This window comes from Brienomyrus brachyistius, unplaced genomic scaffold (assembly GCF_023856365.1).
Source record: "Brienomyrus brachyistius isolate T26 unplaced genomic scaffold, BBRACH_0.4 scaffold55, whole genome shotgun sequence".
Taxonomy (NCBI): domain Eukaryota; kingdom Metazoa; phylum Chordata; class Actinopteri; order Osteoglossiformes; family Mormyridae; genus Brienomyrus; species Brienomyrus brachyistius.
This window is the reverse complement of record NW_026042330.1, coordinates 1640929-1654169: the sequence shown is the minus strand read 5'-3', so window position 1 is coordinate 1654169 and position 13241 is coordinate 1640929. Positions and strand designations below refer to the sequence as shown.

Sequence of the window (13241 nt, the reverse complement as noted above, 5' to 3'; positions counted from 1 at the left end):
CTAAATCTCCACAGTAAGGAGAAAAAAAACACCTCTGGGAATCTAAGGGCAACTAGCTGCCCAACCCCCCTGTACTATAACATCGATGCTAGAATGGACTTCCTGTTAAAGACTTTATGACTGGATCATCCCAAGCAACTATCTTAGCTTCAGGCATCGTGGTCAACCAATGCACCATCATAAAATGAGAGCTGTTAGTTTTTAAAGTTAATGAATGTATTAACAATTAGGCTGAACCAGCCATTTGAAGACAACAATATAAACAGCCACCCTATTGACATATGCAAAAAAATATAAAAAATTGGGGAAAATTAATAGGATACTCAAGAACATCCACACTAAGCCCTGCTGTAGCAGCCAGGCATCACTGATAGTGACAGCTACAGTCATGTGAAAAAACTAGGACACCTATTAAATATTTAGCACAAATATTTATATACAGTCAGGTCCATAAAAATTGGGACATCGACACAATTCTAATCTTTTTGGCTCTATACACCACCTCAATGGATTTGAAATGTGCTTTCAATATGTGCTTTAACTGCAGACTTTCAGCTTTAATTTGAGGGTATTTACATACAAATCAGGTGAACGGTGTAGGAATTACAGCAGTTTGTATATCTGCCACCCACTTTTTAAGGGACCAAAAGTAATGGGACAAATTAACAATCATAAATCAAACTTTCACTTTTTAATACTTGGTTGCAAATCCTTTGCAGTCAATTACAGCCTGAAATCCGGAATGCACAGGCATCATCAAACGCTGGGTTACATCCCTAGTGATGCTCTGCCAGGCCTCTACTGCAACTGTCTTCTGTTCCTGCTTGTTCTTGGGGCATTTCCCCTTCAGTTTTGTCTTTAGCAAGTGAAATACACACTCAAAAAAAAGTGGGTGGCAGATATACAAACTGCTGTAATTCCTACACCGTTCACCTGATTTGTATGTAAGTACCCTCAAATTAAAGCTGAAAGTCTGCAGTTAAAGCACATCTTGTTCGTTTCATTTCAAATCCATTGTGGTGGTGTATAGAGCCAAAAAGATTAGAATTGTGTTGATGTCCCAATATTTATGGACCTGACTGTATATATTATATCAACATATCATTATTAAACCTTGTTTCAAATTATATTTGTAGATAAAGGTGATGTAACTGCATTACCTATGCAAAAACAACAAACAAATTCACTTATTTTAAAAAAGAAATTAACTAAGATGCCCATTCTTACTAAGGAAAGTTTCCCCCACTCTCAAATGCAAAATTCCTTAAGCTGTGTGATGTTTGAAAGGTGTCTCGCATGCATGGCCCATTTTAAATTACCCCACAGGATTGCAATAAGATTCAGATCTGTGCTTTGATTTGGCTATTCCAAAATTCTCCATTTCTTTCTTCTAAGCATTTTCTTGGTAGATTTACTGAAATGTTTTGGGTCATTGTCATGCTGCATGGTCCACCCCACTTCTGCTTCAACTTCTGGACAGATGATCTGATATTGTCCTCAAGAACACTCTGATACGATAAGAAATCCATACTGGATTATATGATGGTGAGCTGGCCAGGTCTTGCTGCAGCACCAAGCCATGACATTTCTACCCCCATGCTTCACAGCTGGTACCAGCTTCTTTTGCTCAAAATCTGTCTTTGGTTTATACCAAAAATATCCTGTTACTGTGTCCAAATAGTAGAATTTTAGATTGATCTGTCCAAAGCACATTGCTCCAAAAGTCCGGGTCAAACTTCTGTCTTGCCCTGATATTGTTTTTTTTTTTTTTTTTTTACAGCAAGGGTTTCCTCCTTGCACACCTTATAAATACTTTTATTATGTAAATAAAACGTATGCAGTCTCTTTCTAATGGTAGATGAATGTACCTTGACATCAGTTGTGGCAAGAGCTTCCTGTGTGACCCGTGATGACATTTTAGGATTTTTGGAGACTTCTTTCAATATCTTGCAGTCTGCTCTTGGGCTGAACTTTCTAGGACTACCTGACCTGGCCAATTTGGCAATTGGTTTAATTTAAACTTGTAAATTATTTTCAAGACAGTGGGATGGCCGATTTCAAATTCTCTTTAGATCTTTTTATATCCCTTCCCAGACTCATATGCATCTACAAGCTTCTTTCTGAAGGCTGCAAAGAGCTCTTCGGATCTCACCATGGTGATACCACTCACTTCAACAATCAAGAACAAACCAAACTAAATGTCTGTGGTTTAAATAAGGCAGGCTCCACCCAAAAGCCCTGTAACGATGTTCTAATCATTTTCAGCAGATGTGGTGCAACAGAATCTAATTCTAGGTATTTTAAATAGTAATGGATTTGAGGGTGTCCTACCTTTTTCCTCAGTGAAAACTGGCATCATAGATAATTTCTTTTGTTAAATAAGACAATTTGTTTCTTGTTTTTGCATAGCTGATACAATTACATCACATTTATCTACAGATATGATTTGAAAGAAGATTTAATATTGACATGTTGATATTTATTAATAAAGAACAAAACATTTAATGGGGTGTCCCAAGTATTTGTGTAGGTTATATGCAAATACTACACCATTTTATATAATGGACTTGAACATCTGCAGATTTTCATACTCACAGGGGTCCTGGAATCAATCCCCCATGCAAGGAGACATGACTATACTCCCACGTGCAAATATGATTTTTCTGCTTGTGTTCACCATTGATCAGGATAACTTTCTTTAAATATGTACTTGGTTGCAGCACTAATACTACAAGTGGAAAGTATCTATTTTTAAAGGAGGAGCAGATTTTTATATTATGAGTGATAAGCTATGCCTAAAGAAAATCATCAGACCTGTTCTGGATCATTTCTCCGCGGAGTTTGATCTCTTTGGTCTAAGTTTACGGACTGCAAGGAAGCAGTTTGCTGTTTTACTGAAGAACTTTCTTAGGCTGCAACAGTTAATTGCATTAACAAGGGACAGTGTTTGCCATTTAGTTCCATGAAGATAATGTCAGGCAAACTGACTTGCCCAGTGCTAACATACAGGTTCTGTAAAACTGCTGTGTAACACGTCAGGAGGTGCCTCTCAGGAGGGGGCAGTGGCACTTTCTACTTTGCACAAGGTATAAAAGAGGTTTTAGGTGTTATTTTGTGTATTATTGCTTTTCAGAAATTGCTTTTCTATAAATATTATAGAAATAACTTTTAACCGTTGTTAACCCCCCCTGTCCTGCTGTGGTGGAAGCTGGTGACATGAACATTCATGCTAAAAGTCTGCAGTGTAACTTTGCAAACATACTTTCTGATATGCTAAACTGCTTTAGTCTTGTGCAACAATCCTGTGTTAATTTCCCTGTTCATGTTAAAAATCATACAAATCGACCTTGTCTGCAGCACCGGGGTCAAGATTTCAAGTGTTCTATCCACTTCAGCTGGTATTTCTGACCACAAGCGGTTGACATATGGCATTAATTGTACTATACAACATGCATTATCCAATTCAGGAATTTAAAAATATCAATCTCATGAGTTCATGAGTGTGTAAAGGCAGGTTTGTTGTAACTGTTCTTTATTTTACTATGTAGCACACTGGGTACTGTTACAAATAAAATATTATTACTACATTTGGCATTACTTGCCAAAATATTTCTAGCTGTACATCTAGAGGACAAATTGGAGTTTTCTCTGAGCATAGTAGACTATGGTGAATTATGTCCAGGCTATACGCGACAGCCTGAAAAAGCCAACAAAGTGTTAAATACCCTATAAATCAATGCAAGGGGAGCTACAGTATGATTTGCCAATTTGTGTCTTGTGCCATTTAACACCTGACCTACCAGTAGCACTGGAGAGTAGACTGAAGTGTAGAGGACCTGATTTTGTCTGTACTATTTTAGTTTACCTGGGTTGTGTTTATTTTATTACGAGTGAATGAGTTGCACTAAGCTTTTAAAACAGTTGTCTGTTTAGTTCCAGTTTTATGTATTAAAAAACAGTCGGCCAAGATTTCATTCTTTTAAACCCTAGAATTAGGTTGAGGAGTTCTGTTCGTGTTATGGTTTTGTACCTTGCACCAAAGTAACCTTCATCCCATGTATAAGTGCCTCTTAAATGATTAAACAAGGAATATCTATTGCCGCTGTTGCCTCATCTAGGAACATTTTTCTTCATTTATGGAAAGATAGACATGCCATGTGTGTCATGTGGCAGATCATGTGACATGTAGCGATGGACACAGGAGGCCACTGTAATGGTACGCATGCACTACAGATACTCACGAGAAGCCATGGCCTTCATCTCGGAAGACGATCAGTCCTTCATCAAAGGACTTGGAACGCTCTGTTGTGATAGCCAGCAGAGAAGAGGAATGTCGGCTGGACTCGGGGTCATCGGCTGGACAGGGAGAGGGAAAGGAGACTCAGGTGACAGTGCTATGTGCAAAGAAGGGGGAGGAAGTTCAAACAAATGGGTAAAAGTCAGATGACCAGGAAGGGAGGGTGAGCAGAGAACAAAGCAGAACAGAACAGGATAGAGAAGGAGAAATGGTATGATGGGGCTGGTTTGGGACTGGGATACCATGGAAACATCATTTTGCTCACTGCTGTTGTGCTGGAGAACACAGTAAGAAATCTGATTAGGCCAATGAAACCAGACTTACAGATAATCTGGAACAGCATGATACAAGACTTCAGAAAGTCTCAGTAGCTCTTCCTGTAGTATATTTGTTGTTTTTTGCTTTTTTGTAAAGTAAATTGCCAATCAGAGCCTTTTTACTTTCGTACCACAGACAGTGAGAGAAGACCTAAGTGGTGGGTAATCCTTCTGGGTAGTTATGCTGGGGTATGGTCGGTATGAGGGGGGCACTGGGAGATTGGGCATCACTCACTGCAGTTCTCAGAGTAGAGCCTGGTGAAGGGAAAGGTGAAGGTGGGGGAAACAGGGTTGGAAGAAACGGCGGGTGTGGAGCTCATGGCGCTGGACACCACTGAGGAGGCGAGCACATGCCGGGCACAGAGGTCGGCGCTGGGGCTCGTTGGTTCATCTGAGGGGGTGGGGGGGTCAGGGACCAGGAAAGGGGGGTTAAGTAGAAAGGAAAGTGGAGGGCCAGGGAAGACAAGCCAAGCCTGGAAATGCCACTCAGAAACTCATTCAGCAGAGGGCACATTGAGTGACACATAGTTTGCAGAATCCCATAGGGGGCATCAGAAAGTCACACTGAGGAACAGGCCCTTTACATACACTGCCACTCAGGGCCCTGCACCACATGGTGGAAATGCTACCCGCATGCATAAAGCCAGAGGTGAGGAAGCAGCTCTGCAGGCAGTGACCATTATGATAGCTACCCTTTGAAAGAAACCCCCGATACAGAGCTGCATGTCCGACCAGCACAGTGGAATCCCTCCACACAGACTGACAAAAACTGATAGCTCTCCTCTCCAGCAAGCTATGAAAACATTATTGGTCTTATTAACTCTCTGTTCAGTTTGATGTAATTTTTTTGGGAATCCAAATACTCACGAACTACTGATTTAAGCGAGGTGAGAGGATCTCTGAGCACTAGCTGTAAACGAGTCACAGACAATGATGTACATCATGTAATAATGAATAGGGAAATATCTGCAAATTCTACCACTATTTTTAACTTTGCAAAATTTTATCCACATATTCTGGAAATCATCTTGTGACCCCCACTTTGGGAACCATAGGTTAGAAAGAAAAAAAAAAAAAAAAAAAATTTACATTTTGATGACCCCAGCTTCTTCAGCATCAACAGACTGAAAGAGTACTTTTGAAGTATAATTGGTAAATTTACTACTTCTTTGGGAGTCTCAAACAAATTACGTCATTAAAAGAGAAGAAATTATTATCACATTTGGTTTATATCTGCAGAAGGACTACTAAAGAGTAGCGGGAAGGATTTTAGAATAAGCAGATGCTGTTACAACATTATGTATAACATTCACTCAGGGAAGGGGGCAGCAAAACACCAAGGACGGTTTCTCATAAAAATTGTTACCTGCAACAGTTATGATTGAGCACCATTAAAAAACAGCCTCACTGCAAAATTAATTGTACAAAATAAATTTGGAGTATTTTAATATGCTCAAGTACATTTTCTGACATTTGCAAACCCCTTGTGTGTCATGTAGAAAGAAAGGTGGAGCGAAATATCTGCCATTGCGTATCCTGGTATAGGGTCTCAGTATGTCTTTGGACAATATGACTGTTGGACTAGAGGATCACAGTGGGTCAGTGATCTTGCTATGACCATGATTTTCGGCACTGAATCGAAATTTTCTCGGCAGAGTTGCCAGGCACCCACCAGCGCTACTGGACATTAGTGTGGCCTGTGAAAGATGTAACTCATGTTAACGCCTAAATCAGCATTCTTCAATTACAAATTAAAATCTACTATCCCAACTCATTTTAAACAAGTTTTTACATTGTTGAATTTACTTTATATTCCAGTTCAGACTAGGGCTGCAACGATTCATCGAGTAACTCAAAAAATCCTTGATGCAAATGCTTTTCTTCGATGCTTCGTATAATCCGCATGACTATGTACTGCTTAGTGATCACCGTGTTTCACTCGGAGGATTATTACTGTCGCACAGTGTGCTTACGCTGCATTATGTGTAGCAGGGTTGATTTGATGCTGCAATGGAGGAAGACAAGGAAAATAGTGAGGAAAGTCAGAGAAAAAGACAAAAAATGTCTAAAGTTTGGGACCGTTTCAAACAAAATAAAAGCAAAAATACTGTACAGTGTGCCCATTGTAAAACCGAATTAGCTTAACACAATAGCACAACATCAATGATTCAACATCTCAACAGAAAGCACCCAGTCTATGCATCCAGTCCACAGAGCGGAACCGGTATACAAAGTAAGTGCGAGTGCTTCACTCACATTCGCCGCTAAAACAGACCTGCTATAGAAATGTATTTATGGGCATATGTGTGAATAAAAAAAGTATGACATTCAGCCCAAGCAGCCCCCATTTTCCCTCAATAAAAACACTGATAACACAACAACAGTGAAAATTATGCTGTCATAGTTAACTAACATGGAGCTGGAGCCTGTCTATACACTAACAGCCAAGAGACGGTTCTGTTACAGTGATGGTGAACTCAGGTGGAATGAAGGAAAACAACAGCAGTGCTTGTAATCGCTACTAAACCTTTACTGGTAAAGAGCTGGCGAGAGTCCTTAACCAAACCAGCTGTTCAATAAGCGATGTTTTCAGCTGCTCCCTTCAACCGCCGTTTGTCTTCTAAAGCAGCAAAGCTACAGTAAAGCTGTACAAGTTAAAATAGAAGCTGTTTGTATGCAGACAAACTGTTAGCTTAGTTTGACACAATATTTAAATTTGGCAACTTGCAGCAGGCTGACAGCAGCCATCACACTTTGTCGCAGTGATACCTGCAGCATGCAGGGGTGAGTCTAAAGGGGAGCATGGGGTGTACTGAGCTAGATCTATTTCAAGGCTTTAGTATTATTATTATTTTGCAGATTTAGATTAATATGAATAATAACACATACTTATAATAATAAAAATAATATAATATACATATAATATAAAAATTACCCACCCCCCCTTCCCCCAACAGCCTTGGGCCAGTAAAACTCTGAGACACTGAATTATCCAAATGCCACATATGCTCCTTTAAAGGCTTACACACACACTCATTCTCTAACACACTTAATCACACACACTCTCACTGACATTCACTTATACACACGAACATGAGCACAGCATTCCTACTTCATTCAGGAGATACAATCCTGTCTGGACTTTTTTTATGCCTCCTATAGTTGTACAAGAATACAGAGAGTAAAGGCCATTTTAATTTATGCCTTAGTTTAAGATATATGTATACCTTTTTTCAGTAATTTTATTTTACATTATTTTATTTATTTTTTCATTTAAGAAAGTGTTTTCTTTAAAAAAAACAAACAAAAAAAAACAAATATGTACATAAACGCACTAAAAGGATTTAGTTCTTTTGTCAGTTATTGTATGGGGTTCAATCGTTAAAAATGTTCCTAAAACGGAAACCCATGAGTTGTTCATTTTAAGAGACCCGTCTATTTTTGCTTTTTTGAATAGTTACTATTGCTCTTTAATAAGAGACAAGTATTTCTTATCCGATTACTCGATTAATGGATTGAATACTCGATTACTAAAATAATCGATAGCTGCAGCCCTAGTTCAGACTTTATAAGAACTTCACAGGTCATATTTAATCTATCTTAAAAAGCACCATTAAGTCACACTTACAGAACACAGACAGATAACAGGGCTGCTGTGAGGTGTACAAATCTCCAAATACCCTTCCCCATAGAAGTTACTGAGGTGGAATTTTTCAGATGTAACCTATATAAAATATACCAAGGTGGACTGTTATTCTACAGCAAACTAGTACCTAAACATGAGAGCCTTTTCAAGCAGCAACAGTACAACTATATTTTTAATCAGTTGGATAATGCAGACAGTGCACAGATCTGGGCAATGATAATAACGAATAAGAATGTAGACTGTGTGTTTACAGACCCACCGATCAAAACTGCCCTAGTTTCAGCATGGAGACTGGAAACATGTCCTTGCTTGCACTGCTGAATATGTTTGGCAATGAGAGGCCCTCCACTGGAATTCACCAACAATGATGGTTCCAGTTCTACTTTTGTTTTTCAGAACAGGTGAAACAGCTACAAAAATCCAGCTGTTTGACCTTTGTTTCAAACATTGACATGCATTACTATGTTGAAACCTTGTCAATACAACCGTGTCACGACTTTCAGCTTCAGCAGATGCTGATTATAAAGATCACATATATACTGATTTCATTTACATATGTTTAAATGCAGATAGAAGCAGGTGAAATCAAATACAGTAAACTACAAAGTACTTCCCTTCCCTGTGCTTCTTTGGAGAAGATCACCACAACCCTGTCCTGGATAAGCAGCTATGGAAAATTGATTAAGACTGGCGAGCTGGCTGGATGGATGGATGGACGAATACCAAATAATACAAGAGCAATCTTCAATAAAATTAATCTGGCTCAACTAGGAAAAGTGCTTATTAGCAGTGCCAATCATTCTTTATCTCTCTGGAAAACAATGGGTTGGTCAGCTAAATTTCATTATGATTTCTAAATTAGAAACATGCCATGTGGCATCTAAGTGGTTCACAAACCTTTTACACAGCATACCACCTCAGAAAATATTACAGTCACTGTGTACCACCATTATGACTTTATACTTGACTGTGAAGAACATGTTTGCTGCATGGTGGAAATTAGAAGTCTAACGGTACATCCTAATGTGAAGCTGAAAGCTGCTAATGGATATTTATTTTTTATTATTTATATTTACTTGATAGAATATGGAGTGGCATGGTGGTGCAGTGGTTAGCACTGCTTTATTTTTTGTCATTAATTCTGGAGTACTTCAAATACCCTTTTTATACTTCTACCCACAAATACAATTCTTTGGTAATTTAAAAACAAGAGACGACTCAGATAAAAACAATAACTGTCCTATCAAAGGCTACCACACATCCTGTGGGAGACAAATGGGGAATTTGCTGAAAACATCCAAGTCTAACTTGCCTTCTGGCTTTGCTGTGATTTGTCCTAGAATTATTGTGTTACAGAGCCCTGCCTACAGCCAGGGTAATGTAGGTAATTAGTGGGAGCCACTTCCTGTCAGACACCCATGACATACAAAGCAGGTATGCTCATGTGAACACAAGCACGACCGGCCTCCACATCTCTCTTCTCTTTCAACACTGTGCTACCCTGTCCCAATTGCCTAAAGAGGTCCAACTCTTTCACAACAGTTTTTGATTTCTGCTTCACATAAACATGCAATCATGCATTGCCCTGGCATTTTTGGTAGATAAAGATATAATTCCCTTTTCACAATGTTTTGGTATCAGAATCTAGGGAATACCATTAGCAGTTGGAAAATAGGGCATCCGACTGACAAATGCAAAATCCTGTTATTCAAAAAATTACTTAAAAGTTCTGCAAAACTGACATTGCTGCAAAAGGCAAGAAAACCATTCAATCCCTTAAGCATCTAAGTGGCTTACGTGGAGGTATGAGATTACTTCTGTTTTGTGAACTGAGGGTCACAATGGTTTAAAGGAGGAAAGCAGACCTGGTGAAGGTACTGACCTATGTACGGGATGTATGCCAGTGAGTCGTCCTCTGCAGGCACCGGTGATAGGCTGTTATTGGGGCACTGGGGCAGGTCTTCTGAGCGCTGATCGATGGAAGCACCCCTGCTAGGCTTAAGTGTAAAGCCATGTGACTCGGGGGACTTGACACTTGTTGGGGGACAGTTTGGGGGCCTCAGCACATGGGACGTATGTCGGCCCACAGCCAGCTTTGGGCGGAGTACCACCGTCTGGGTCTGAGACACACAGCCTGACTCATCTAAGGGCCTCTCATTTTTGTTCTGCTGGGAGATGCCGTTGGGAGACTTGGACATAGAGTGCAGGGAGGGGGAGGTGCAGGCCCTGGATGCCACAATGGGGACATTGTTGGGGGGACTGGTTTTAGGGGTAGGTTCCCAGTTGAAATGGAGTCCAGTATAGGCTGGATCCCTGAAGGAGTGTGCCTGCAACAGGCGACCGGCCTTGCGGTAGAAGGAGGGGCTGTAGCTCTGATAGCCAACTGACTGGTCATCCTGGCCTTGTGGAGGAAGCCATCTTGACTGGCCCACCTGCTGGGAGTTTGATGTGGGCTGTTGTTGATGCAATGGCATTGGTGGGCCTGAGGAAGGCACTGGAGACATGGTACAATAATTCCTCTGCTGGTGGCCATCAGTTCTAAGTGGTGCTTTCTGGGATTGACTAAGCCAGGCAGACTTCTCAGAACAGGGCGAGACTAGACCTAATGTCTGGTCAAGCATCTCCATTGAGCGGCTGTGGAAAATGTAGGCAGGCGGGTTACCGGAGCAAGTACGGTCGGAGGTTGGCTTGCTACTGATGTCCCAGTACGGGTCATTGGACTGCAAGAGCAAGGTATCCTGGGAAGAGCTGTGTGGCCACCCAACATGGTGGTGGTTCAGTGCAGAGGTCACCTCAACTAAGTGGTCTTGGGAGAAGCTGCGGTGGCGAGGGGGCATCGTCGGCCCCAGGCGCTCCGTGGTCTGGCTGTAGTACCAGTCAGAGAGGGCCTGCTGGCAGAGCTCGTTCTTACTGAGGCCTAGTTGTGTCTGTGAGGCCGAGGCAATGGCAGCCTGATGATTGGTGAAGTGGAAGTGCAGGGGACTGCCGACTTTCCCCGCTAAGGAGTAGGAGCGGCCACGAATCTGTGCCACACCCGAAGGGTCTTCGCCCTGGCGGCTCCCTGCCCGCTCATTCACCTGGGCCACCAGGCTGTCTAGACGGCAGTGGTTGTCCAGCAGGCTGGATGGTTTGTCTGAGCCCGGCCAGCAGTTCCAGTTGTCTACCGGGTTCTGGCCTACGTGCACAGCCGTGGGCTGTATCTTGCTGCGTGGGTAGCATACAGGTGGTGGGTTGGGCAGGTTCTGAGCCTCCCCCTTGAACGGCTCATGGCCCTTCATATAGGCATCCTGGGAGTATGCCTGCGGAACAGAGACACAAGGAAAGGAGGATATTAATGACAGAGATAGTATACATTCATGTAGAGCAGTGTATTTCAACCTTTTATGAGCCACGGCACATTTTTTACATTGAAAAAATCCCACAGCACACCACCAACCAAAAAGTTACAAAATGACACTGTAGCCTAATAATGACAAAATAGTCTCCCCATTTATTTATACTCACAAGGCTAGTGTTTAATTGACGTCATTTCTGATCGAATGAACGCTGTACGCATTTTGGCTGAACGCTTCTCACTGGTGTTTATTATTCTTGTTTAGCGTTTGTCAGTCTAAATTTTTATTTTTTTTTTACTTCGGGACTGCCACTTTTCGGGCATATTCTCTAATCGAACTCTCTCTCTCTCGCATCCTGTTGATTATTTCACCTATGCCACGAGCTCTCTCCCTTTGGTTCCCCCGCGCCAGCATAGTCGGTGAGTCAGCCTCCACTTTCTTGTTTACTATGTTGATTGCTCAGTTGGGTGCAACTTATGGGTTCTGGCTAACGTGGTGGTCATTGGTGCTGTCACACAGTATGAACTTCTCACTGCAACTTCGTGAATGGCGCACTCATTCCTGGCTCGGAGAAATAATATATACCTGGTGTAGGAAGCTTGGCATCGCTTGTCGCTCGTGATATATTCACTGCTCCTCACGTCGTCATTTTCATATAAACTATACCTCCTCCGACACAATTCCGACAATTTGGACTAAGAGAGGCAACAAATTTTACATCAAGAAACTGGATTAGATCAAGGAGCATGTAAAGTTACCTGCCGAATGCTATGGAACGGAATAACCAAGACAAAGTTGCCGATTTAAATATTTGATGTGCTCTGTTAAACTGTCGGTCCTTGACAGATAAGGCAACCTTGCTAAATGAAATGTCTACTGCGAAGAATCTGGACATGCTACTTCTCATTGAAACTTGGCAAACTCCGGATGACTACAACTGAACCTGCTCACCCCTCTTGCCTATAGCTTTTTATCTAAGCCCCATTTAACAGGCAGGGGTGGCGGTTTGGCTGTGGCCTATCGTGACAGCATTAATTTAAGTGTTGTTGAATTACTAAATATCTCATCATTTGAATATTTAGTTTTTAAAATCACTGGCCATACATGGCTGTACGTGATACTAATCTATAGACCACCCAAGCTCCTTCCAAACTTTTTCTTGGACCTCAATGAACTGCTTACTCTTGTTTCTGGTATGTCTCCGGTGATCATCTTACTTGGTGACCTTAATATTCATATGGACACTGATTATTCGTCTGCTCATGACCTGCACTTAATATTGGACTGTTTCTGTTTCGTACAGCATGTTGATTTTCCAAATCACACCAAGGGTCATACACTTGACCTTATATGTTCCTCTGGTGTCCATGCTTCTGGCTCTCTCTTGGGTGTTTCAGATTATAAACTCATTGAATTTTTTTTTAATTACTCTATGCCTAGAAACTGTGATTAACTACCGCAAATTTAAGTCTATTGATCAGTCATCCTTTTCAGACTCTCTCCATGCATCTCGTCTCCATGATACTCTAGACCTGACTTGCCCTATGCAGATACTAGTCTCTACTACTTGCACCTCCCCCCCCGGTTCACAACAGAGCTCCGCACCATGACACAGGCAGGCCGCCGTCTTGAGAGGCTATGTAAGA

At 41.4% G+C, this 13241-nt stretch overlaps 1 protein-coding gene across 8 annotated transcripts in view; it reads right to left on the bottom strand.

Moving 5' to 3' along the window:
* Positions 1-13241, bottom strand: part of LOC125724110 (rho GTPase-activating protein 23-like) — a 107170-nt gene that overhangs the window by 17012 nt on the left and 76917 nt on the right. For 7 of the 8 annotated variants that reach the window (XM_049001057.1, XM_049001056.1, XM_049001051.1 and 4 more), the window contains exons 7-9: positions 10143-11559; positions 4850-5005; positions 4242-4356 (exon numbers count right to left, since the gene is read on the bottom strand). In XM_049001057.1, coding sequence (XP_048857014.1) covers positions 4242-4356; positions 4850-5005; positions 10143-11559 — 1688 coding nt within the window. The remainder of the gene's footprint in view (positions 1-4241; positions 4357-4849; positions 5006-10142; positions 11560-13241) is intronic. The other variant, XM_049001055.1, reaches the window with a different exon arrangement.